This window comes from Scaptodrosophila lebanonensis, unplaced genomic scaffold (assembly GCF_003285725.1).
Source record: "Scaptodrosophila lebanonensis strain 11010-0011.00,11010-0021.00 unplaced genomic scaffold, SlebRS2 tig00000131-arrow-arrow-pilon, whole genome shotgun sequence".
Lineage (NCBI taxonomy): Eukaryota > Metazoa > Arthropoda > Insecta > Diptera > Drosophilidae > Scaptodrosophila > Scaptodrosophila lebanonensis.
Genome location: NW_022060584.1, coordinates 762,047 through 788,931, shown reverse-complemented (window position 1 = coordinate 788,931; position 26,885 = coordinate 762,047). Strand labels below are relative to the sequence as shown.

At 36.5% G+C, this 26,885-nt stretch overlaps 3 protein-coding genes and 1 long non-coding RNA gene across 4 annotated transcripts in view; 1 reads left to right on the top strand and 3 right to left on the bottom strand.

Moving 5' to 3' along the window:
- The first annotated feature begins 1,184 nt into the window (after nucleotides 1-1,184).
- LOC115629007 lies at nucleotides 1,185-1,874 on the top strand. The gene is made up of 2 exons (XM_030525294.1): nucleotides 1,185-1,274; nucleotides 1,326-1,874. Exons 1-2 carry the CDS (start codon nucleotides 1,230-1,232, stop codon nucleotides 1,722-1,724), a joined length of 444 nt encoding a protein of 147 aa, XP_030381154.1. The 5' UTR covers nucleotides 1,185-1,229; the 3' UTR covers nucleotides 1,725-1,874.
- A 1,763-nt stretch (nucleotides 1,875-3,637) lies between these two features.
- Nucleotides 3,638-4,580, bottom strand: LOC115629005. The gene is made up of 2 exons (XM_030525293.1): nucleotides 4,488-4,580; nucleotides 3,638-4,428 (listed from the first exon to the last, which is right to left on the bottom strand). Exons 1-2 carry the CDS (start codon nucleotides 4,551-4,553, stop codon nucleotides 3,859-3,861), a joined length of 636 nt encoding a protein of 211 aa, XP_030381153.1. The 5' UTR covers nucleotides 4,554-4,580; the 3' UTR covers nucleotides 3,638-3,858.
- A 5,023-nt stretch (nucleotides 4,581-9,603) lies between these two features.
- LOC115629066 lies at nucleotides 9,604-12,596 on the bottom strand. The gene is made up of 3 exons (XM_030525381.1): nucleotides 12,144-12,596; nucleotides 10,068-10,644; nucleotides 9,604-10,034 (listed from the first exon to the last, which is right to left on the bottom strand). The coding sequence occupies exons 1-3, from the start codon at nucleotides 12,594-12,596 to the stop codon at nucleotides 9,604-9,606; spliced, it is 1,461 nt and encodes a 486-aa protein (XP_030381241.1).
- A 31-nt stretch (nucleotides 12,597-12,627) lies between these two features.
- The window catches only part of LOC115629048, a 65,385-nt gene continuing 51,127 nt past the window's right edge, over nucleotides 12,628-26,885 (bottom strand). Inside the window, exon 3 of the long non-coding RNA XR_003995864.1 lies at nucleotides 12,628-12,740. This is a non-coding gene — a long non-coding RNA (uncharacterized LOC115629048). The remainder of the gene's footprint in view (nucleotides 12,741-26,885) is intronic.

Below are 26,885 nucleotides of genomic sequence, written 5' to 3'. Positions count from 1 at the left end.
AAACAGTAAAACAGTTTAACATTTTAACAATTTTAAACATTTGAATTTGTTTATAAAAAATCTTTTTGACTTTTTCGACATATATATGTTTTATTTTTAAGTTTTGCGGTGAAGGGCTCAGCTGTCTTCTACACAATATAGAAATATGAGTATTAGAACCAGCATATATATAGTATACTATAGTACCCGAATCCATCGGCTTACAGAGCAAACAGAAAATTAAAAAGCATTTTTAAATAAAATAATATGGACAAATAACAAAAAGGCCTGGTTTATAATAATCTCAGAATCAGAGCCTTCAGTCAATCTGTTTAGAAATTGTTTTACAGCTTAGAAAATAGTTCAAAGAAAATTGAAAGAAAAAAGGAAGAGATTCAGAAATAAATCAAACCGAAATCTGTAAAAGGTATTATAAGAAAAAGCCTGATGGAAGAAAGAACTATTAAAATATTTAGTAGAATACAAGTTCTCCAGACTTGTGGAAACTTCTTTCTAATATCAAACAATTGTGCAAAAGGGAATAAAAGGAAATATATATGTATAATACTTATATTGTATGAAATATATAAGCGAACGTTATCCCTAAAACTAAAAGCTTGCTTTCGAATAACTCTTTTTACTTAAAAAATCTATATATGTGTATATGTATTAACTTTGCCTTACCTTTTTCAACATTTCTGATCTGAAAAAAATTACTTACAAATATATTATATCATCTGAATATATTTAAATACTATATACATATATGATGGACGGATTAAAGATAACGAAATGGGAAAAGACAATTCTATTATAGTCTAATTGTTGGCTCGATCGTGATTGACTGGCTATTCTGTAATATATTTTATAACCTATGTGCACATATAGATTATAAGATTTTGAGCATAACTCTGTTTCACATATATATTCTGATTACTTAGCTCAGGATTTTCATTATATAATCCTAACATACATGTATTACAATTTCACACTCCTATTAGTAATATTATATGTATATATTTCTTAGCATAGAACAACTTTTTAGCAATTGCATTTGAAAGATTTCAAAGAGCGCAAAGTCTTCATGCAGCTCTAAGAAGCCCTTGTCTGGTGTAGAGTAAGCATCTGAGCATGCAACTGGGCAGTACCCAGTATTTGTTGTCTGACATGCCAATCAGTAGAACGTGGGAGCCAGAGAACTGTAATCAATAGCCAAGCACCGTTTGTCGCGATAAGAACATTCATTAGGAATGATGAGGCGTTACCTAGTATTCAGTGTTCTGCTGCTTCTCCGGGTAGGTTATCTTATGAAAACTAACGACCCACTTGATAGTTCCAGTTCTTAGTTTCCAGCAGCCGAAGGGGACAGCTTGCGGGCGCTCCGGAAACTTTTGCAACAGCACGATGAAGAGGCAGAACTAAAGGAGCGTTTCAGAGCGGACATGGATTCTTGGACCGAACAATTTCACCAATCTACCTCGAGCTTTATGCATTTTGTAGAGAATTGTCGGCAACCGGGTAGCCAGTGTAGTCCGGGAAAGGTGCAGCGCCAGATACGTTTACTGCGACGCTTCTACTCGGCACTGCGCATGCAACTCGAGACTCTGGAACGACAGTACGAGGGCCGTTTGAGGGATACGGAAGTGTTGCTGCCAGCTCTCTTGGCAGCCAGACAGGCGCTGCAGCAATACTATGAAACCCTGAGAGTAGTTAATGCGCAAACCTATAAGCTGGTGGCGCAGTGATAGCCCGGAAACTTGGGAATATAATACAAGCATGCATCTAGAATAGATGCTCTATAAAAATCTGTGCCTAAGACCACAACGTAGTTTCTTGTGTCAACTAGATCCCATTGAGTACGTAGAGCATGCAATAAACCTAGGCATATAAATCAATCATTATCTTGGTGCGACCATGTAAATAAGGCAGTTGGAAAACTTTATAGCGCACTAAGGCGCCTGTCTTTACCGCAGAATTTTCTTCCTGTAAAACTAAAGCTCCTTATTGCCAAGACATGCCTGACACCCTTGCTATTTTATCTGATTGAAATTTTCGGAAGCTGCGATGCTGTGAGCCAAAACATATTAAAAGTAGCCTTTAATAGCGTAGCACGGTATATTTTAAACATTCAAAGAAGAGATTCAATAACGACGTACGCCAACAAAATATACAATCTGGCCGTTGACTCATGGATTAAAGTTAGAACCCTAATCTTCTTGCATCAAATTATTACACGTAAGGAGCCGAATTATCTATACGAACGAATAACATACTTGTAGTTTGTAAATCTTTAAATCTTATTTAAATTGGCAAGCTCGGAAAAGCAATTCGTTATTTACTTACCGCATCAACCAAACACAATTAGGAGCGAAACGCACTTCAGGGTTAAGATTCAAGCACACTTGCAAAACATTAACTAAATTAACGTTACCAAAAATTTAAATATTAAACACACACTTATTTGAGTAGGCAAAGTATAAATTAATCAAAAAAAAAGCTAATAAATATATATAATTATAAAGAATAATAAAAATGTTTAATGTTAAAACTAAAGTTAATAATATGAAAATAACCTAATAATAAGCTTGATATAATTAAAATTGTAATGACTACCGTAAAGTAACCTGAACTTGTAACGCCTTGTAATCCTTATCCTAGGATAATAAAATAGATCTAGAACAGCAATCTTCAATTGAAAAATACTTTGTAAGTTGCTTCTATATTAAAATAGTTAACTATGAACTGCAATCTTTTGTTTATGGTAGCTGAGATAGGAATACTTTTTGTCTCAGCTATCGCTATATTACTTGCTTCGAATAGGGAGCATTGCTAGCATAATATATCAGGGACCATAAGTGCCGCACTGCCATTTAATTGCCCACAACATGACCAACAGAACGCGCATAGAGCGACATGGCGAAACCCATCCGAAATTCTAAGCGATGCGAAAATGGGAACACAATCTCCTCTGGCACTACAAAGCGCGCAAAATCGAAGAGAGCGAATTCAAGAGTGGGAAATCACGTATATTCGGATTATGCTGACACTTATAAACAACCAAAGCTCAGGCTTCCAAAGCTGCAGCAGATCAACGATCAGCAAGACTCGCTTTTGAGAAAGTTTCTTTCAAAAAACAACTTTTCCCCCGAACAAATTTCTGAATAACCGAAAATGTGAAATGTGTTTTCTTCATAAGGAAATTTTTTCTTAAGTTTTAAAATAATTTCCGTAATGGCTGTCTCCCTTTTTGCGTTGATCTATCTTGGACAGAGTCAGTCATAAATTAAAATTCCACTAAACTCAGGGGGTTTAAATAGATTCTGAAAGTTTAATAAACTATTACGATATCGAGATCCTTGTGGACTTTAGACAAGCTTAACAGTTTCTTAGACGAATTGTAAAAAATGAATTAGAATAAAATTGTAGACTTTTAAACAGAAATAACAAGGGTCCAAAAAATTCATCAATGCACGTGAGCGATAAGTTAAGTGACCTGAGATACCGTTTCTAATAAATGCGAATTAATAGTCAGTGGCTAAACAGGATGGAGAGAGTGCTGAATAAGTTGTTGAGTAAAATGGAAATGATAAAAAGATTTATGCGTTCCTTTAAGGGATTCCTCTGAGTACAATTGTTAATCAAATAATTTGACAGTAACTTTCGCACAAATCGGGTCATTTAAATGAGTTTTATTTTAAAACGTAGTATATTGTATTGAACGGGATTTTAGTTGAATTTGAATAGCACTTGGAAAACAGTGGGGTCTATTGTGTTAAGCACTTCGGTTGCTCCAAATTGTTAAAGTATCATAATATCGCGATACTGTTGTACAACAGTAAGAGAGAGAGAGAGATCCTAGTTTATAAGTTCGAAAGTTTACTACACACACTCTTGAGTATTCTCATTAAGTAAATTGGCAGTATAGTCCATTAGCTGCAGTTCCGGCACTTGTTTCCGCAGGTATTCAGGGAATTCAATAAACGATTCGAGAATCCTCTTCGCTCCTTCGTCTGTGTCTGGGGCAGTTGGATTTTGCCAGCTCGTCAGTTTAGCCAACAATTCGGGATTACTCTGTTTGGTGCGCTCTAAGTAATGTCCAAGCAGTCTGTTAACTTTCTTGAAGAACTTTCGTATAGCCGATTTCTCAGATGGCCATATCAGAGTTACTATTCTGTCTGGCTTCGAATTTTCACCAAACTGATCGTTATGCATGACATAGAATATAAAGTACGCTTTAGCGTAGTAATATTTATCGCACGTCACGGTGTCTAGGTTCTCAAAATATTGCCTATCCACGGTGTTATTGTCCGTCGACTGCTGCAGTAGTTCCCAATAGCGCCCGACACTGGTGTGGAGGACATGATTGTAGTGCCGCTGGATGGCTTGCACCGTAGCCTGGGATTCCGACAAAGCTGGACGTACGGTTGTATCCCCCGTTTGTTCAGCATTCTAGATTGGAATAACATCGAGTCACTTGACAGATTGTCTAATGTTTGAGCTGAACTTACAATCGCTGCAAATAAGCAGCCACTGATAAGCAGAAGAAGCCGCAGAGAAGCGCTCGCTCTGGACATGATTGGACCGTCTCCGTGCGCTGCTCGACAGATACTGACGTGGACACCCACCTAGCGACCCATTGATAAGCCGATTACACATTCGTTTAGTTCGACAGTTGAGCTTTTTATTAAGCGTTTCAGCAAAGTTTTAAATGAAAAAGTTCGAATTTCAAATTTGGAAAATGAGCAAATGTTTTCAATTAATACGAATATTAAGTATGTTCTTCACAATTAATTAGACTAACTAGAAAAGATCGTAACATACATACAATATATAAGCACTTAATTCTAATTTATACAGACGATCGTAAGGACATCGTAAATAATTTAATATACATATTAAATGAATGTTGAAATTCTTCTTACAATTCATACTTAATTATTACTATTAAATGTTAAATGTTTATAAATTTATGTTTGAATTGCAAAAAAAGAGACAAAACAGAAAACTTATCTTTCAGATCTTGCTGTTGATCTAAAATTTACAGTTTATTTTTTGCCAGAAGACGGAGAGCGCAGAACACTTACACACACACACACTAATAGATCCAAAAACGGTATGATGCCGATCTCTCGACAAGTTGGCTGTGCTGCCACTCACCCACGCTCTCACACGTCGAACAATCACAACTGCAACCAGTGTTACCCAATCGAGGGTAACATTTATAGCCACCTGCCGAATGTTTATAGCTCCCTTTCATGCATACTTAGTATAACAGTTTCCTAACTTGCCTACATTTGTGAATCGAGGCAGTTGTATGCAGCTGTATGAACAAGCGTAAGGGAGGGTGGTTGAGCGCCACAACTTGTCGCAAAGAAGCAAGAGAGCGCCGTTAGATCACACGGAAGGAGCAAGAGAGCGCGTGAGGATGAGCTTCTCTTGAATATTTGAAAGATGAAAAAGTAAGCATGGAAGATCTTATAATAAATAATTGGCAAAAGGAGACGATTTATTGGTTCCGGTTTGTGCCAAATAAGGAAATTTTAATTCGCAGCAAATTGTAAAGAATTGTAGTTTTGTGGCAAATCTATTATAAAATAGAAGTACAGCTTTTTGAATTATTAGTTTTGTCGATAATATGGTTTGCTATTTTAAATACAATTTTTAAATATGTGTTTCCTGTGATGGAATTTTAATAATCTTTTTTTGAATATTTTAATATTACAATGCTTGATTATAATTGCCTGTTTTCAAATAATTGCCATATATGTATTGTGAACAATCTTAGTGCCTTAGAAAAATAATTCCAAATTCTAGACATCATTAAAAGATAATCTTAATCTTAATGTTCAGAATAACACGCTTTATACATTTAATTTTATAGTACATTTCGTCTATTTGTTTTGTACTGTTTTTATTTACAACTTAATTGAATTGCGAAATTGACGCAGTTCTGTTTATAATATTTATTCACATATATTCTTCACATCATTAATACTTGTATAGTATGTATAGCCACAGAAATATATTTTTTTACGTATTTGATTTCTCAAAATAGATTTTAGCATAGAGATATATTTTATTGGCAAACATATGTATATCCACACATATATGCGATATCAACAGTGAAAAGTTGTTTCTTAGGTACTTTTGGTTATTGAAACACGGTGTTATATACTAGTATGTACTTCAGTATATATATATTTGAATTGAGAATATTGAATATTCAGTGTTTAGTACTTGGTAGGTATATCGATTTATGCATAACTTGCTGCTCCAGCATTGTACTTTGAGTTTTAATTGTAAGTAGTTAGTTGGAATATTGAGAAGCATCTATGGGTTAATTAGTTGCAGGTCCTTATCTGGTAATGTGCTATTTTAACGCTTATTGCTAAACACATATCGCATTTAACTAATTCAACTAATTGTTTTGTTCAAGGTACACATGACGTTCGACTTCGATTGGGCGGCAATGGGAGCCGCCCTCAAAGTTTATAACAATTTCAAAAATAATTTGCATAAATCAACAAAAATAAATACAAGTATCGTATTTAGCTTATGTCCTTAAGCTACACAACTAACATTACTAACATTATTATGTATTAAACATTAATTTGCAATTACACTCACTTATTTCCATTCTATTTATAAAAGATTAGCAGCAACAATAGGTAAGAAAATATATATATATAAATATATATATGTTTACTCAAAGCGATTAGATTACTGTACTATATGTATGGTATTTATTTGCAATAACAGACACGCACACATACGCATTTATAAATTCAATTATCTAGAAGACAGTCCATGGAGTAGAGCTTATAATTAGTTCAATAATCATATGATGAAGAATGCATGTATAAAACTAATAGTAAATAAAATCTAATTAAAGAAAAGAGAACACACGTAGGCTCACTGAAAAGTAAGCGGGTTTCTCATAGAAATTAAAACGATTAGTTTTTTTACTTATATGTTCATATTTACCTTCTTTAATTGTTTAAAAAAAGGTATTGAATAGACTACTTCAAGATCAACAGGTTACAGTTTCAAAAATGAAAAAAAAAACTGCTTTTTTGAAGAATACCTAACGCCTATAATTACAAAATATTTGTGAATTTAAGAAAGCTGAAAATATCTGAATATCTTAAAAATTATATCACAAGCTGTAGGCATCGTAAAGAGTATTATTTCCAGCAGATAAAATTATAAACTCATCAGTAACATTCATGGGTTTCCGAAAATTTGGCTACACATTATTCAGACTATCATAAATAAAGATAAAGAAAGGAGAGAATTCTTTAGTTGAGTAAGTCTGACAGCGAAATACCCTACACCCCAAACAAACTTCCGGCGCAAAAATATGTGAGCCTCTAGTTTAAGCAAAAATAAGAAGTCTGGCTTATGGAGCTTCCGAAATGTGGACATTTCGAAATTCTGTAGCGTGGAAGAGTGGTAATAAAAAAATAAAATAAACTCGTGTTGTCTGGATATTAGGAGAGAGAATTTGGGGAATGTGGGCTCAGGCGTTTCCTAGTTTCAGAATATTTAAATTGCCTGTTAAAGTATCTCTTTTCACAAAACTAATGTACAATTTTTATACCACAGGGAAGGAAGAGAAAAAATAATTATAACTTTTGGTAATTTTTAAAAATGAACTCTGCTATGTTTCCATAAGCGAATTCATTCCAATTTTGTAGAATTCAAATGAGTAAAAACTATTGATTTATTCGATTTAAAAAATATTGAGGTTTGCAATAATTATTAATTTAAATAATGAAAATCATTTTCTCAGATTTAGGAAGCAACAATCCAAGAATATTGTGTGTTGGACTAGTATTTGTCAACTGGCCAATTCCTCTGTTGATTGTTGAATATCGAACTAGGAACGCTAATAAAAGTTATAATAATCATAATAAGGGCAATGATTTCTGTATGCGAATTCGATCAAATATGTGGATTCGAAATGAGTAAACCTAAAAATCTTCTGATTTATTATATTAAATAACTTGATTGAGGATTGAGTATTCGTCTTCCGATCATTTCTGAAACCGAATAGCTCAGTACTTTATTAAATAGTGAAACATTTACTAATTCCTAATCCACACAATTCAATTGAATTCGGAAAACGGAACAGGGTTGTATTTGTTTTTACAGCTACATAAGATTTTAGAGTTAAATTATGATTTCATCTTATGTAGTTTCAAAAAATTATTATGAAAAAATGTATTTTTTTACTTCTGTAGCAGAACTTGATTAAATGTACAACGGTTTTGCTTTTTATACATAGTTTTGACTGATTCGGCGAAAAGTCAAACATATTTTCCGAATAATTATAATAATATTAGAAATATTACTATTTTACAATTAACGTTATTCCCACATTCGCTATGCCTATTTCACCAAATATCAGATACTAGTACCTTATATAAAGACTTACCATACTATCCATATACTATTTGAAATTTTTTCCAATTTGCCAATATTTACTTGCTAGCCCCAAATACTAATTCATTTATCCTTCTAACTTACGATTTGTGATCCATTGTTGAAATTTCTCATACAACAAATGTGATGATGATATGATGAGAGACGGAGAGAAAATAATAAAAACATGCACAAAATGTTGTAAATTTGTTAATATTTATTCATTATTTGAAATAATATTGGATATAAAATTAAAATGCAGTTCATGACGAGCACTGAGCTCGCAGCTAAAACATAAGTCTATAAGTAAACTAAATTAAATGCCAAGTTCTCTTTAATATTATAACCGAGCGTATCAAAATCGCTAAGGAAACAAATGTTACAAAAGTCCAGTGTGAGACAGAGACCGTAAGTGATTAATAATAGAGAGAGATAAGTATACATATATAAAGAAAGAGAGCGAGCATGTTGAGAGAAACTTTTAACCAGTGTTGTGCGGATTTCCGCCAATTTACAAACTAGCTCTATTTATTCTTATTCAAATTCAAATTACAATGCTTATTTAAGATCAATGTAGAACAATAAAAGGAATTATAGTATGTGTATCTAGATAATAAATCTGGATGACCAAACTATAGTATTGTGCCCGAAATAAAATTGATTTTGTACAAAAGTCGAACTCAAAAGTGATGTTTTAAACCACTTTTAAATCTCAAGATGTTTGATAATCTCTTGATAAAATTGTGATGGCTTTATGGACAATTTAGATCAACTGTGAATGATATAGAGAATGCTTGATAACGAATACTAAAGAGGGAGCTATTGGATTACTAATTTCAGACTAACCCTTGCGAAATTGGCTAACCGATTTAGAGAGCTAGTTTGCAGCGCATCCACACAACTTTACTTTTTATCACAATTGCGTATGAAAAATTTCTTTAATTGCTAGAAGCTACCACGGCCAGTGGTGCCGCTGCTTCCGCTGTTATTTCCGGAGCCACCACTGCTACCACTCTGGCCACTTGTGCCGAAAACTGCCGAAGGTACGAGTATGCGGGGAAGCGTGAGCGAACGCTTAGGTCTCTCATGTCCATGTGGCTGTTCCAGCTCCTCCGGCATGCTGGCTGCCACCTTGGGGGGTGTGGGCTCACACGGCAGCGTCGCCACACTGGCGGTGGAGCCACAGAATTGCGGCATGGGTCACGCGTACGATTGTGCCGTTTGTGGCATCATGTTGGCCGCATAGCAGGCAGGGGCGCCATTGCCCGCATCCATAGTACCAGCCGCCCCACTGCCACGCTCCACCAGGTTCTTGAGCCTGCCGCGCAACTCCTCCAGACTTTTGGACTTGGCCTTGTTGATGCGCTTGTACTTGACGTCCTTGGGCTTTGTCACCGAGCGATGGTTGGACATGACTCGGTTGTAGTTCGTCACCTGAGACTTGCCGTTGTGTGGCTCCGGGTCCGGTGATGATGCCGGTGCCACTGTCGGTGACATGGGCTGTAGTTGTGGCACCTTAACGCTGAGCGTGGTGCAGGGCGAATCGTGGCTGGGGGAGCGCTTTAGGCCGCCCAGCTGGCGGCGTGGCGTGCACACCTCTTTGGCTTTCTCAATTGATGTTATTGTTGCTGCTGTGGTTGCATCACCACTACCACCACCACCACCATCGATTTGACCCTCAGTGGAACTCGAACTAAGCGCCTTATCGGAACGATTTTTGAACTTGTCACGCTTTTCGGCCACATCCGATGTGGGTTCAGGATCCTCCTCCACCGAATACACGGTCTCCAAAATGTCCGGACGACGCAGAAAGCAATTATTCCGCCTAGCCGCGCCATACTTATTCAGGTTGGTCTCAATCGCATCGGATATGGAGCGCACTATTGTGATGCCATCGCTGCCCAAGCCCCCACAGCCACCGCTATTCTTGCGCCGGGAGCCCAAAGTCATGTTCGTGTCCGAGTCAATGTCCTCCAGCACCACCGCCGAATCGGAGTCATTCAGAGAGTCCAACTCATTTGCATAGCTAGCCTCAATGCTCTCCAGGCCGTGGTCCACGAGTCGTGTCGAGAGCGTATCGATGATCTTCTGCTGCCGCTGAATCGTCAGCTCACGGTGGTTGAGCAGACTGGAGATTTGCTTCTGTTTGCGCTTCAGACGCGATTCAAGGAGCAGCAACTGCGAGGTTAAGGAATTCATCTGATCCGTTTTCTCCTTTTGATAGCGATAGTGCTGCTGAACCTGGACGAGAGAGCGAAAGAATTACAATTACAAAGAATTACAATAAACGCAAAGCAACTCCCCAATAGCCCCCTGTTCTGATTGGAATTCCAACCGTTCTTGATAAATGATCTCTCCTACTATCCCTATATAACCAAAAACGACTATATGAAACAAGAGAAAACTATACATAAGCAAAAGGGAATACGTGGAGAGTTAACGGTTAATACATTTATCATTGTTGCTTTTGCCTTCGTATATATAATTAACACAATCTGGCAACAACACACTGCGACAACGCCACAGTGGCCAGATAGATATTTGGTAGAACTAAATGTGTATTCTCCACATAAGTATTATTAAATTCTGCGCCTAACGAGAGGTACCTTATAAGAGTATGTTAGGCTTTCGGGAAGTGGAACATATCTGTTACAGAACACATCGCACTAAGCTACCCATTTCCTATTTCGGTATAGGGTATAATAAATGATGCCGGGAGAAAATTCTTGATATTAGAAAATCTTTTCTGAACAATGGAAAACGCACTTCATTGGTATTTTCTGTTCAGTGCACCAATAAGTTTTTAAAAATAAACCCTTTTTGCCCTTTTCATCCAAAAAATAAAAATTAAATGAAACCCATTCGTACCGCTTCCAAAAATAGTAATTCTAAGCACAGAGTATGTATTCAAAATAGAAATGGGCTTACACTTTCAAGAAACGTTTTATCTAAGAAATGTAAGATGTAGACCTATTCTAAATTTAATTTCGCCAAATGAAACATAAACTTTATTAATTAATTTACTATATTTTACAATTTATAACAATTTCTATGCTACTAAACCAGAAATGTTCTTCTTAGATGGACTAAATCACATTCCGACTCAAAGCAACGTTTTTGTTAAATTCGAGCAATTTTTCGACTATATCTTAGGTAATTAGGACTTTCCTCTGGCCAACCTGTTCGTCTTCATTCAAGTATTAAACATCATTCTTGAAACCCGTTTACAACTCGTGGACTCTGCCACGTTTATATCGCATTATTACTATAAGGTGTTTTACACAATTGGAATGTTTCTTTAATTTTTTCCTGAATTTAAGAGGAAACTCAATATTTGTTCTGAATTCGATAGTCATTTTTGTATCGATAGCACATCACACAATGTTTTTTTGTGTGCGATAACTCCGCTTGTATCTGCCCGATTGTCGTGAAATTTGAACCATGCCGATCCTACCGATAGTACATAGAATGGCATAACCAACTTAGCTGATCCATCAATATGTGGTCCTGTTTACTTTGGAATGTAACTTGTACGTCATTAACTGAAAAGGGCCAGTTTGCAATTATTAATAATTTTCCCCAAACAATTTCAATCGAGAATGCATTTCTTTTTAATATATAAACCCATTCCCACCCCTTTTGAAACCCATTCAAAACGGTCGTTTTAATTTAAAAGTCGTTTAAAAGACTCTCAAGCGAATTGTTTCCATCAGATGGGGCCTATCCGGCTGCCCACTCACCTGCATTGCGTATGCTTTGCGCCACTTCATGATGTGCTCCGTTTGGAAGCGGACCTTTGAGCGCAGCTCCTCAATAATGGCGCGTGCCGTATGTAAGTCCTTGGGATCCTGATTCATCATGTTCAGACGCAAATTACTCGTATGGCTGGACACGGGCACCGGAGGTGGCCATTGAAATTCTAGGGGCGGCTGAACATGCACATCCGTCGGCAATGAGCCACGTGGCTGGGCCGCTGTTTTTGTTGTCTTGGGTGTTGAGGGCACGGTGCCGGCTCCACTCGATGTGCATGTAGCTGCTGCTGCTGCTGCTGCTACTGTTGTTGTTGATGCTGTAGTTACTGTTGCAGCAGCAGCTGCTGCCGCCATTGGTGCGGGCTGCGTAGGTTGCTTCTGAATGCTGCACGCCATGCTGCTGAAGGTTTTGGCAAATTGCGTGGCACGGCCGGCATACATTTGGTCTGCCGAGCGACGGTTTGTTGGAGGGCTTTGGCGTGGGCGTGGAAGGTTGACTGCAGCTTGATTGATGTGTCCTGCTGAGGCTGCACTGCTGACTGACTACGTGCTCTTCAGTGCTCGCTGCGGCTGCCGAAATGAACGCTGAAACGAAAAATACAGCATGTTTTATTAATAACAAATATTTACTCAGCACCGGGTCGCAGTCGACAAATTACCATCCCGCCACACACACACACACACACCCAAAAAATGCAAAACATGCATGTCCTTCCACACGATGTGTACTTATTTGGGGCAATGCCAGCTGCAGCGAAACCCGCACAGACAACACGTGCGGTTTGTTGCATGACCCTCTATGGTCAGATGTAAAATGTTAGCCGCAAACAGGCCACATTTTATGTTCAACTGACATGTCCCCTCAGCCCTTAAAGCACTGTTCTTCTTCATTTCGAATAGAGTTCATTCATTTGAAAAAATTTGCTTTCAACTTAAATTGCTTGCTGTTAATAATAAGATTATGCTGAAAGGCTGATTACGAACTATGGGAAATAGTATAAATGCTCTTTATTTTTTCATAAAATTTCTAAAAGGTTTTGATAAAAATAAAAAAAATTGTTGAAAACAGCTGTTTTCCCAAGTTAAGTGATATTATTTTGATGACTCCGATGTTAATTTTTATAAATTAATTTTAATTTTCAATATTTCAATTATTTAGTAATTTACTCGGAAAAAAACAATTGTAATTTAATAATTTTAATCAGTAATCAAACAATTTTTAAATAAATATTATTTTTTAAATGTTAGAGAAGAACTCAGAGGAAACTTTGAAGAATTGCTTTTTTTATAGGTACATATGTAGTCCTGGAATTCTTTTAATTTTCTCCTCCCACTCTCCATGTCTCAAAATTCATCTTGTTAGGCTACTTTTAAAGGAAGTTATAGCCATAAATGTAATCTCTGCCCAAGCTCTGCCAGGTGGTGTTGTTGTTTTTGCTGCTTTGGCTCAACGTTGTACTAAACAAATCCGCAAATCCGATGTATATGTGCCGACATACACCCTTTCCGTGAGTTCAAATCCCAAAGAAGGTAAAATCAATCAACAGAAATGATTTTATTACAATTTTGATTTCTTGCCTGAACTTGTTAATTTTTTAAAATTCATATAATTCATCTACACATATGTATGTATGTACAATCGACTTTTGCTTTTCCACTTGCTTGCAATATTCGCATTGCAACTGAATAACATTTTGTGTTGAAGAGCAGCAGAGCATAGAAATTTTGAGCAGTGTATGTCGCCTCTATATAGTCGTATACTTAGTGTATTTTCGAATGAGGCTTTTTTTTATTAAACTAAAATAGATTGTTTTACGACATTTGTTTTCTACAAGTATGTACCTTTTTTTAATTTCAATTACACGTTCTTGCTTGTTAATTTGCAGCTCTTTACACAGAAAGGAATTTTCGTCCCACCCCTTACTAATCGCTCTCACTTCACTCATAGTTGGGAAATTTATTATGCCCTGGGCTCAACTTTGAGTACATTTGATTAATTATGCTATTTGAAAAGCGTGTACAGTGCTGCATTAAGTTTTGTGTACATTTTAAGAAGAGCTTACATACATTACGTATACGCCCTATAAGCATGCTGAAGCTGCCATGCAAATTACAATTACAATTACAACACAAATTACATTATGCAAGCAAAATATTTAAAAAAAAATTGCTAATGAAATTCATTTTGTTCGCATTAAAATCACATTAAAATGCCATTCGACGCCCGTTCCGGCTCCATCGCCCTGTAACGCAATCATGATTATAATTATTAATTTATGTGCATTTTGATTTAATTAGTTTTAGGTTTGCTGATCTGCAAATATACGTAACGGGTATCAAGGATAGTTACACTTTTTGACAGGCAGGCAGACAGGCAGTTGGAGAGATAAGAGCACAACTCATTATGATTTTTATGGCCCATTTTCGGCAGCTGATGCAATTTGGCCAGACTGCTACTTGATGGGCTTTAAGCTGATTAGCCGGACTGTGTCTGTAGGTTTGTCTGACAGCCTGAAGCATAGCATAGACCCTAATCTAATTAGGTCTATGAAGGGACTTGTCAGCCATATTGATTTCAATATCATTGCTGCCCCATTCTGATGCAAAGCGGCAATAGGGGTTCATTGAACTTGAACTTAATTCTTTAGAAATGTCTTTCAGCACTTTAAGACCCTCAGATTGGTTTTTATATGGCTTAAAAGTACATTGATCGCGTAACTAACTCCTGAAGTTCATGTTTTAAGCAACTCTTACAGTTTTACAATCGCACTACAGTTTTAGAGTATTTGCTAAGTCTCATAAAACACTTTGACAGCTCAATTCCTTCAAGTTAATTAATGCGAGGCATTAACTGCTATTAGACGGCAATCAACAGCGATGGCCAGTCGGGAAGAGAGAGTCTAGGCTATAAATTGAAAGATCAAATGCCCATAAAAGCCCACAGCCCTACCGTCCTACCGTCCTACAGCCACAAAGCCAATGCCATTAACAGCTAATAAGCACGTGAGCAGCATTTTCTCAAGCCCATCAAGACAGTTGAGAACAATTTGTGCCCAAAACGAAATGCTGCCCAGTCTGTCCAGACAGGTAGACAGGCGAGAGTAAACATTTCCCAGCACAGAACCACAACCAGAGCCAGTTCCAGTCCCACTCCCAGTCCCAAGCTCAAGCTCAAGCGCAAGCCCAAGCCCAAGCCCAGTCAGGCAATTGTCATAATTAAAAATGATGAATGAGTTGCGAATTATGTCAGCAGTTGCCCAGCGTTGGCTACCCCGCCCTGTGGCCTGGCCCCTCGTCCCTGCTCTTGGTTCCATTCCTTCTGTGATGGACAGCATATTTTCATTTGTTGCGCAAACAATGCCACATAAGTGCGGCATGTGCGGCACATGCAACAAAGTATACATAATGCCAGCATATCGGGCCTTTAGTTTTGCAGTCTTTAGGCCCGGTCGAGCCAGCTTCTGGCCTGACATTCACATATTTGTTAATTGTTTTAAATTGCATGTTCTCTCTAGCAGAAGGTAAAACGCATTCCTCTCACAACTTGCCACTCTCCCTTCCTCTCTCACCCCCTTTCTCTGCCTCTCCCTTCCTCTCTCTCTCACTCTCTTGCCATATTCGCTGCTTGACTTGCCTGCAATGTGGAAACGGAAGTTCTTTAACTGCAGCTCTTCCTCTCTGAAAGCCATGCGGCTTACTTAGACAACCATTCTTCCACCTTCCACCTTCCCCCCTCCCACCCCCTCCATTCCTTCCTGTGTGCGCCTCTGTCCAGACTGTGCAGACTGTGTGCCGAGCCGTCTTCGCTTGCTGATGAATTGCACAAATTAAAGCTGAAAGTTATTCTAAATGAAAATGCTAAAAATGTTGTTGATTGTTCATTCTTCTTGTTATACTATGTTAGTTGTTGCACTCATGATTATTGTTGTTGTTGTTGTTGTTGTTGCTCTTGCTGACTTCGTTGTCTTGCTTGAGCTGCCTTGGCATTTTGTTGTATGTTGTGTGCAAGAATTTCCGTTTCTGTGCCTGCCTCTTCAATTACTTGTCATTGTTGGCAGCAAAGCAGAAGTACAGATAATTCCAATTGTCTTGGATTAGTGGGAGACTGGGAGACCGCATTTGAACATTTTCAAGTGGCGGCAACCGTTTTAGAAGCTCATTAAAAACAAGCATTGAGTTGGAAATTCTAATTATATATTTAACTGCAAACGAGTTTTATTTATTTCAAATAAATTGAAACGCTAGAGAATACAAAAAGTTGCATTGGAACAACTACAAGTATATAGCCAAATGAGTTCATCCAGATGAGTTTATTCAAACTTTTGAAAGTTTACAAATGCGGCATGAAAGTTCATTTCTTAAATAGTCAAATGTAAAAGCCCTGGCGTCTTACTAGTGCATATTTTATTCCAAAGATATATAATGTTAAAGAAAAGTAGTCGTTGGAGATAAGTTTAAAAAAATAATTGTTTCGCGGTTCCAACAAGCATGTTATTGGACACAAACTTTTACTTATTTTTTATTATTATTATTACTGATTATTTTTTGGAATATTGTAGGAACCCAATTTTGAACTAAATGTGAAAACATTTCTATGTAAATTTGGCGCCGTGCTCAGACAGGCAAATAATTACCAATTGCACCATTTAGAAAAGAGAAAATTATTTGCACACAGACTTGTACATGTTGTGGGAAATGTTAGAGTTGTAGGAAAGTAGTTTTGATTCAAACTAATAGCATGTCTGCCTAACTAATGTATTATTTGTAACAACACTTTGAGGAAATTTAAACTTAATTCAAAAGTTGTGTTACTGGCGCAGAAAAGTAGTTTCGTGTAGAAAAGTTATCAATCCAAACATGTTTTTGTTGCAATATACAAGTACATATATATTTTTATTTATTTTATAAATACGCGTATATTAATTTCATAATTTGTTATTTGAATTTATTTGTGTTGAACGAAATTGCTGTAATTGTTTTCTCGTTTGTTTATAATAGTTTACTCAAATTGTTTACATTAAAGGACAAAGGACATACAAAAAGGAATTTTGGGTTGGTTTAAATTGTTTTTCTTTGCAATAGAGCTACGTATAATTGTTCTGATTTAAAAGGATATCTAAATCAATTTTGTGTATCATTTTAATGGTTTTTCCTTGGAAAAGAGCTACTTATAATTGTTCTTATTGAAATGTATAGGAAAATCAATTTTGTGCTTAATATCCATGGTTTTTCCTCGGAAAAGAGCTACTTATAATTGTTCTGATTTAAATGCGTTTTACGAAAACTCCCACACAATTAGCAGGAATTGCCTGCGACATTGATTCGGCTTTGTTGAATTCTGAGAAATAGTGAGTGAAAGGGGCCAGTTTAATTTCCAATGTAAGACCTTGTACTATAATTAACACAACTTATTGGAATGGAATTCTGAAAATTGTTCTGCACATGAGATCGTCAAATTGTAACTGAAACTGCGATAACGAGAGCGGCTGTTGTCCGCTTAATCACACTTAATACCTCCGCATTAATTAAAGAGTCGCGTGCCGAACCCAACTGAACCGTACAAACGGGCAAGCATGCACATATAGTACATACTTATGTATGGTTGTCTATCTGTAGGTCCTTGGCAGGATGTCAATGTTAATTGCCTTAAGCTGCTGTGCAGATGATAGTCGGTAAGTAGTTGTGCAATGGAGTCGCAGTCGTTGACGATAAGTGGGCTGCTTGGCCTATCAACTTAGCATTAAGAGACGCTGCTACAGTTTTGAAGGCATTCAGCTTTCAATGTGTTTCTGTGGCGGCTGCTTGCTGCTTTTGATGGCATTTTAATTAAAATTTAATAATAATGCAAGCTCGGCTAGCACTTTCTGTGTCCATTTTAATTAAATTATGCACATTTCCTAATGATATAATTTAACACCTTCCTGCCATGGCTGTTGCAACAAGAACAATATAGAACCAATTATGCACTCAAGTCGGGCGCCATTGAAGCGTATTAACCAAAAGAGGCCACTTCGACTGAAGGTTTCAGTTGGCTGCGACCACTCAATGCGAATAAATTGTTTAAATTATTGCTGCGTGTATGCGCGTTTAACATTGGTGGGTTAATACTAAATATAAAAAGGGTGCTTTAAGAACACTTTGTAAATTGTGCAATGTTAAATGATGAGGTGGAATGCAGCATGCTTGAATATTTAAATTACAGTGCATTGCAAGTATTGTAATTAATTGTGTAATTACTGAAACACTGAACTGCATTTACTGTTTGTATTCCAACTGTCTTTTTAGTTCAAATGCATTGTGTTAATTATTTCGAGCTGTTTTGGGGGAAAATATTACTTTGATCGTTTCAGAAATAGTATTTTGAAGCAACAGCAAAAGGAAAAGGGATAACATAATAAGATATAATATAATAAGATCTAAGATGACAAGAAATGAGATTTTTTTAAAGTGGAACAATTGCTCTGATATTTGTTAAAGGATAAAATGAATTACCGTAATAAATAATAAGACAATCAATATTCGATTTAATAATTGGTTATACGATGTTGAGCAATACAAGATTAATTAATGTAAGAGCTTTTGCCTAATTAGAATGATAGGGATCCCAAATGATTGGTTATTGTTCGATGTTAGGCATTCTGAATGAGGTTGATTGAGAGTTCGGTTATTTGCTATTTTCCGGAAGTTTTTTGGTGAAGCTCTAAGTGTTTGATGATGATTCTAGTAAATTTGTATGTTCCGGCCTTTTGAAATTCTGTCAGTTTACTTCTAAAAGTATATCAAAATAAGCTTCAAGTTCTTCCAGGAGAATAAAGAAGGATGCCAAGCGTATTCATTTCAAAAGGTCTTTCACAATTCTTTTGAAAAGTTAAATTTTTCGAACAACATTTAGCAACATGCTGGCTTGAAAGATAACAAGCCATTTCTTATTGTTATTCCCCAATTAGGGGGGTTAACTCAGTAACTTTTATTTAAAATACTTAGCTGTATTAATTTACTTCAAATGTTTGCCCCAGTCCCATTGTTGCTTTCCAAAAGGGGCTCCTCAAACTTGTGACTCCCTTGTTGTAATAAAATAAAGGCAGTTCCTTTTTTTGTCAAACAGTGCACGCATAACTTTGTTGGCCCTCTGATTAAATTCCACCAACTTCTCGAAATAACGCTGACGCCATAGCTAACCAATTGAGGGGGGAGAGGAGCACAATAAGGAGCCAGGACTTAGGAGGAGCCATGAGCGCGGAACGAAATCAAGTTCAGCTACTCACGCATAATTTGAACGGCAAACAAACAAAGAAGTCAAGCCAAACAAATGCAGAACCATTTACTCATATGCATGCGGGGCCGCCATAAAAACTGAGATGAAATATTTCTGCCAGACTTACTAAATTATTCAAAACTTCGATAGCTCGAGGGAGCTATGGCGCTGGTAGGGCGGCTCACAAAGGAGGGAGCATATGCTTCACGGCATTGAAAGTAAAATCTGTGGCGCACTCACAAATAATAACAGATTCAGACTAAGAAACAGAGATGGGTGCGTGAAGCGATAACCAATATGAAAGTTACCACCTTTTACATGGAGCCGTGACTGACATTATTCGTTCAATCAGTATCGGATAACAAAAGACATTTAAAAATACAAAACAATTAATCATTGAGGCGGAACTCAAGCTTTTGCTCACAATCAAAAACTTCTGGATTTGTGGAAAACTGATTTTGCAGCATACCTATTAAAAATTATTATTGAAAATTAAGAATAAAGTTATTATTGTGAACCATTAAATTAAATCTAGGAGGAATATTTAATAACTGGTATTTTTAGGCCCTGAAATAGATTAACAAAATATCGAAGAAATTGAAACTCAACTCCTAATTAAGAAAAAGTGGCTTGCCTGCTGAAAAATTAAGGCACTATATTAAATAAATAATTATAAATAAAGATCGGACACACACTAATCGAATGCCCCAAATTAGCAAACAATATTTCCCCAAAAATAACACGAATCGTCTCAAACCCAATAGTTGACAACAAAAACCTAACCATAGACTTCCTTCAAAAATAATAATATTGGAAAGCTAGAAACGGACCGCTTCCACAAAAATCAAAAATTTAATTATATTTAAAAAATAAAGCGAAATTAATTAAATTAATATAAGTATGGGTAATGCATAATTAAAATAGTAAACAGAATATATTATAGCTACTCGTTAAAGAAATGCATATACATAATCCAAATACTGTCACAAAACTTATACCAATATCTTAATATCCATGAAACAAGTTCTCCGTTAGCTCTTAGTTTTATAAAAAAAATTAGAAAACAATTCTTGAAAAGTCTTATTTCACTAATCTCAACTGCCTCGTTTTATTGTGTCGGCTGTGTTTTGCTTATTAATCAGTTAGACACAACTATATACATATATTGCATTTAGTGCTCATATTTTTGAAGGGGTGCTATTTGAAATTTGATTTAAATAAATAATATGCTGGTTCAGCGTAAAAATATAATCTGTTTGCTATTTCTTTGTTGCCAACCCCCATCACTATCGGCAATGAGATATGGGGGACAAGCCCGCGCCACTTTCGCTTTCTGCGCCATCCAACTGCTTATTGAAATGCCAACAATGGCAACAGGCTGTCAGGATAACACTTCTTCCTGCCGCATTATCATCTGGCATGGCGCAGGTTATTGAAACTTTGTACATGGCAGGAAGTTCAAAGTACTCGCACTTTTGCCCACAAAGTATGTTTTGTATGTGTTATTGATTGGCTAAATATTTAATGCACTTGCTATTGTTGTTGGCTGGCAGGAATACTTGTATAGGCAACCGCTGGAGGCGGCCGCGTTTCCGGTAAATTTGCGTGTCAAATGGCTTATTACAGTCACGTTCGGCCCATAAAAGTTAACAACGTGCCCAGATCGTGCTCCGGTCGAGACCCGGCGGGAATTGGACACTCTCTCTCTCTCACCTGGGCCGCCATTTCGCCCAATAATAGACCACCTCGAACAGCTTTGTACGCACCTCCGCCTACTAAATTCTCCAGCCTGGCAAACAGAATGCAAACGCAATGAGACAGCCCGACAAATGGTGTGGAATTTTACGGCCCCCTCCCCTTCCCACTCCAACGGGTGCGAGTGAGCGAGGTGAAGGGCCCGTGGCGTTACATTTCAGGCAGTGTTCGAGGAGCTGAAGTGTGGGGGCCAACAAAAGGGCCATGAAGCATGCCTATGTGAGATGATAAGAGTTTTCACAGCGGCTTCAACGCAAATGCAAAGAGCATATGCAATTACAAAGCGAATGAATTTTCAAGGAATGCGAATGCAAATGAGCCACAAAAAAAGTTAGAAATGTTTATGGCGCCCTTGCTACTAGATTTACAAAAGAAACAAATATGATAGCAGGTTATTGTAGATTAAAATAAATGCTTCGTAATATTTATCAAAACTGATGAGATGACAATAGAACAGATTTTATATTTATGGCCAATAAATAAATATAAAATATAAATATTTATTTAAATTTTTATTTATGAAGTAGATATAGAGACATGAACGTGGAAAGCAAAAGGTAGGAATTGCTTCTGAACAGATTCAATGCTGTCAAGCACAGTACATAGAACTTAAGTAATATAAGGATCATAAAATTCCTTGGACCAACCTAAACTTTTGACCCTATTCACAGTAGTAGAGATAGCATGATTAAAGCTCAATTTAGAATCAAAAGTACCCCAGGGTTTTCAACTGCGATTAACGCTGCAATGTCATATTTTCAATCGTAAACTCAATAAAAAAATTCATCGTACAAATAAATATTTTCTTATTCAATGCATTGTTATAATAATACGTATTTAAATAAAATAATAAATATAAGCTGCGTTAATTTAATTAAAAACATACGCAAATACTCATTAAACATGAATAATATTCAAAGCAAAATATAAAGTTTAGTTATTGAAGCTTGCACACTTCATATATATTACAAACACACTGTAGTGAAAAATCGAAGGTAGAAATATTTGAATGTGTGTATAATTATTTAAATGTATGGGGTATAGTTCGATGAAACGTCGTGACAGAACAACAAGAAGAAGAAAAACTAGTTTCATTTAATACCAAGTTAAATATTTTAATTATTTTGATTGTTTGCTAAGTAAATAAACAAATAGTTGGACTGAATTAACGTTAATACACAATATATTCTCTGACTCGATTTAGCTGATTAAAGCTATACTAGCAATAGTGATAAGCATCATTTATACAAGTAGTGAAGAAAAATAAAATTATAAATATAGCAAAATATTAAATACTACTACTAGATCATAAATACTACGAACCATGAATATTTAGAGAGGGTAGAGGGCTTAAAAGTTATAAAACCAATACATTTTCTTACTGAGCTGTTCGAAAAAACTGATAAAATGTGGGAATATTTGGCTTTTGGACTGCTATAGTAGGAACCACAATAAAACCACAAAGGAAAATCATTATTGTGTTTGGTTTATGATTGCAATCCGTGGAATTTCTGTTATTTACAACAATTTGAGGTTGAAACAAGTTCTTATTAGTTTAGCCTAAGCATGAAAGACATTTCCAAAAGGAAGGAAAAAACTTTTTTATCACCCCTACGTCGGCAATGGTTGTCAGCTAACTATTATATATTATTGCCAATCCAGGCACTCTACTCTTAAAGCTCTAAACCATCTCATGCATTCCAACGACTATTTACGTACAGTTTTAAAGCCACTGCAGCAGCAAAGCACAGCAAAGCACAGCAAAGCAGGCGCATTAATAGCATTACAGACAGCTAAGCTACTAAATTTTAAAACTCACATGGGACCACACGAGAAGCAACACGTCAAGGATCAGAGCATTGGGGGGCTGGGGAAAGGGAAGCGTGACGTTAAACAACATTAACATTGTCCTTTAATACGTTGATGGTCAAGGCAGGCAACGCGCGAGTGACCAGCCAGCTTGCCAACTTACAAGGTCCCAGGACATAGTCGCGGTGCTGGGCCGCAGAGCGCATGTTTGTGTAATTGCTTCGAGTGCGAGTGTGTCCGTAGCTCGGTGTATCGGTGTATCGGTGTGCCTGTGTGTGTGTGTGTGTGTGTGTGTATGTGTTGACAGTTATTTACTCGTACTTGCGCTGCTGTTGGTGCCACTAGCCGCGTTTGTTTGCTCACTAGCTTCAACTTTACGAGCAAGTAAAAACTGTGTAAAAATCACGTTTAACCCATAATTCCCGCGCAGCAGGGGGGCACGTGTGGAGGACGTGTGTGTGTGTGTGTGTGCTGCGCCTAAAAGCAGACAGCACAACAAATGTGCACACATATCAACATAATTAATTAGCACTACATTCTCAACTTGAGGCAACAAGTAAGTCGTTAAGACAACACAGTTTTGTGAGCATTGCCCTTCGTTGCGGTTGGAGTCTTCGCTAATCTATGTCTATGTGCGCCTGCCAGACGCTGCCTGCTTTAATCTTAATGCATGCACAGCGCCAGGGGTGCACGAGAGGGGGTGAAACCTATTTTGGAACATGAATGGAATACTACAATCAAGCGGAGCGGAGTCAAGAACTATGCGAGTGAGTGGGGAGAGTTCATCCGGAAATAATACGAGCTTTTTCTTTATCGGCTTTAGAAAAGCCAGTGTACAGAATTTTGTTCTTTAAGCTTTTGTACTTTCCGGGATACTTGGGTTAGTATAATCATATGTTTTACGTTTTTTCAAACGATTAAGAATTATACAAAGTATTTTACAAAGAGTAAAAAACCTTTTTAAAATCAATCTTCCTACGCACTACATATTCTGAACCCAATTTCATATTGAATCTGTACAGTATTAAGGCAGAAGAAACTATCACGAACTACGTTTTACAGGAATATTTTTGAAAAACATAAGTTAGATTGAAATAACGACAATATATTACATGAATATTTCTTCTAATTTATCTTATACACCTACAGTGTTAAAAAAAAGTTTAAAATTGTATAAAATCACGGGTAATTCCGTAATATTAGCAATAAGTGGAAGAAATGAACATATCCATAAGTTCATAGACAGAAATACTTATATTGCATTGAAAGTTATTAAACCGTTACCCTATTAAAGGGACGTGAAATGTATTCAGTCTATAGTCAAGATATAAATGTAACTATCAGGCAAAAAAAAATTCTAACAAATACAACCCCCATTTGAAAAAAGATGTGCACTCCCCTGACTAACGCCCATGAAATTTGCAAATGGCGCCCATTCCAAGGTCGCATGGTGAACAAGAAACTGCAGCCATTAAAGTGTAACTTTCTGGCTCTGGCATAAGAGATGGCTGGTTAGGATAGCTAGACAGACAGGACAAGGCGTGAGAGATGAACCTTCTTTTCATCCTGCAAATCTGTCAAAGCGAAACCCGAACATTTCTGCCCTGCATGACTGCCATAAATACTTGCCTGGCATCAGGTATGTGGATTTTAGTTCGACGCACATCCTTCGATCAAAGTTACTTTGAATTTACACATTATCAGACTCGAAGTGCTTGAATGGAAAGAGAACGCAGCCTGTTCCGGTTAATTGGCAGCTCAGAACAAAAGCCGAGAAACATTTTTGCCGTTTTGTTGGCCAACGGTGTGTGTGGGCTTTGAAAATAGCACGGGCGTAAAATTATGAGATATGCGAGTCATATTCCATGATGCTAAGTAGGAAAATAGCAAGGGGATTTGAAGCTGCAGAGAATGGCAAACTTTGAGTTACAGAATATCTGTTGTTCGCTTTTATTCAGACCATCATCGAAATTTTGTGGATAAGACATGGCTTTAAAACTTTAAGGTATAAAATTGAAACCATTGGACTCAAGTATCTTTTATTTATATATATACACGCATATACAAAGCTGATATAGCATATAATGGAATACAAGACGATGTCTAAATGAAATATAAATTTATTATGTATTATTATATATAAAAATATATTCTGAACAGATATTGTCTGAGTTTCGTTGACATTAAATAGTCATTCATAAATGGGAAATAATTAAAAGTACTTTGTTCAAAATTTCAAAAATTTTATAGTTGTAAATGAATTGTTAAAAAGTGATATAGTAATTTCTCTTTTAAAGATTGAAAACTATTTTGCAATAAAATATATTTAACCTTTTCTCGCAATGTATCGTTCCTTTTAAAATAAACTTTTGCACACATATTAAATAAATTTCTAATCATTTTTCATTTTTCATGTTCTGAGTTATTCATAGTGATGTACTCCACATCAAATTTATAAATTGTCTTAATTCTTAGCAGATGCCAAAACAAATCATTTTAAAAATGTTATCATTTGAAAATAAAAATTACGTAGTTTTGATTTGGCAACAAATTCTTGTGTTGTATAAAAAATCATCAAAATTCAAAAACGTCCCCCTAGTCTATCAAAATCTTTGCGTATTTCGACTAGATACCCTTTACCAACATTTTATTTTCTATGAATTATAGTTTTACATAAATGTACACTATAGCTCGCTTACATCTTTAATAGCACAGCAAAAAATGAACTTTTCTGTAAAAGTACAAAGAACACCCAATATTCATTAACTTCGTAGAAGTATGTTTAAAAGAGTGGTTGAATAACCACCTAAATTAGACCTGCTGTCAGAATTTTTACTCGATATTTATTTAAAAATGTTGTATATCGTTTTCCAATTTATCTGTACCCTAATTCGCCACACAATTTCACACATAATGGTCGTAAAATGGTCTAGTCATTTGCTTTAAATGCCGCCCACGCACTCACTTCCAGGCACATATGCCCATGCTCCTATATACATACTTAGTGGCTCAACAAGCAGCTTGTTGAGCTAAGCGGCAGGAAAGAACAATAACAATCGGATAATTCTGATTCCCTGCCAAAACTCTGTGCGTGTGTACGTGAGAAAGGCATTAAACCAAACCAACATCCCCAAACACGGGTGTGTGTTTTTACACCCTTCTAGTATTCACAACGCCGAAACGGCTGCTTCTCGCATTGACAGCTGACAGCTGTTGGCTTGCGGCCCTGTTTCTGGAGTTGAAGGGCTCCCCTACTGTAAAAGTATGCTCGTCTGCTTGCATTAACTGAAACGTTTCACCTGCTGGCACTTTGAGCCTGCCAGCGACAAGACTCGTAGCTACAAAACATCGCCTTCAAATTCTAGCATGTTGCGGCATTACGTGCCCAGCACACCAATTTTTGTTTTCGCAACAAAGCTGTGCCTACAAGTATACGGTAAAAATTCGATTTCAGTTTTATGTTTCATTTAGCTAATATGCTGGAATTTTTCAAGAAGTTATTTTAAAATATTCAAACATATTCGATGAAAAGCGATGACTGAAAGCTGTGATGACTGAATGCATACAAAAAAAAAAAAGCTTCTTCAGCTGTTGCTTATTTCTTTGGCAATATCAACAAATGTTCTGATATCAATCGTGAGCTATTTAAACTGAAAACCGAAAAAGAAAGAGCATTATATTGTCATGAAGATTAAGAATTTTTTAATTTTGATGACAATATGTTGGTAATTTAATCAACAAACTGGACTTTCTTAGGCTTTTAATTTTTTTTATAAATGCTTAAAAAAAGTGTATTTTTATAAATTAATTAAAATTGAATCGCGAGCAATTAATTTAAACGAATACTTGTACTGTCAAAAATATATTGCACACAGAGCGCTATAACTTGTGTGCGCCCCAAAGTAGGCAAT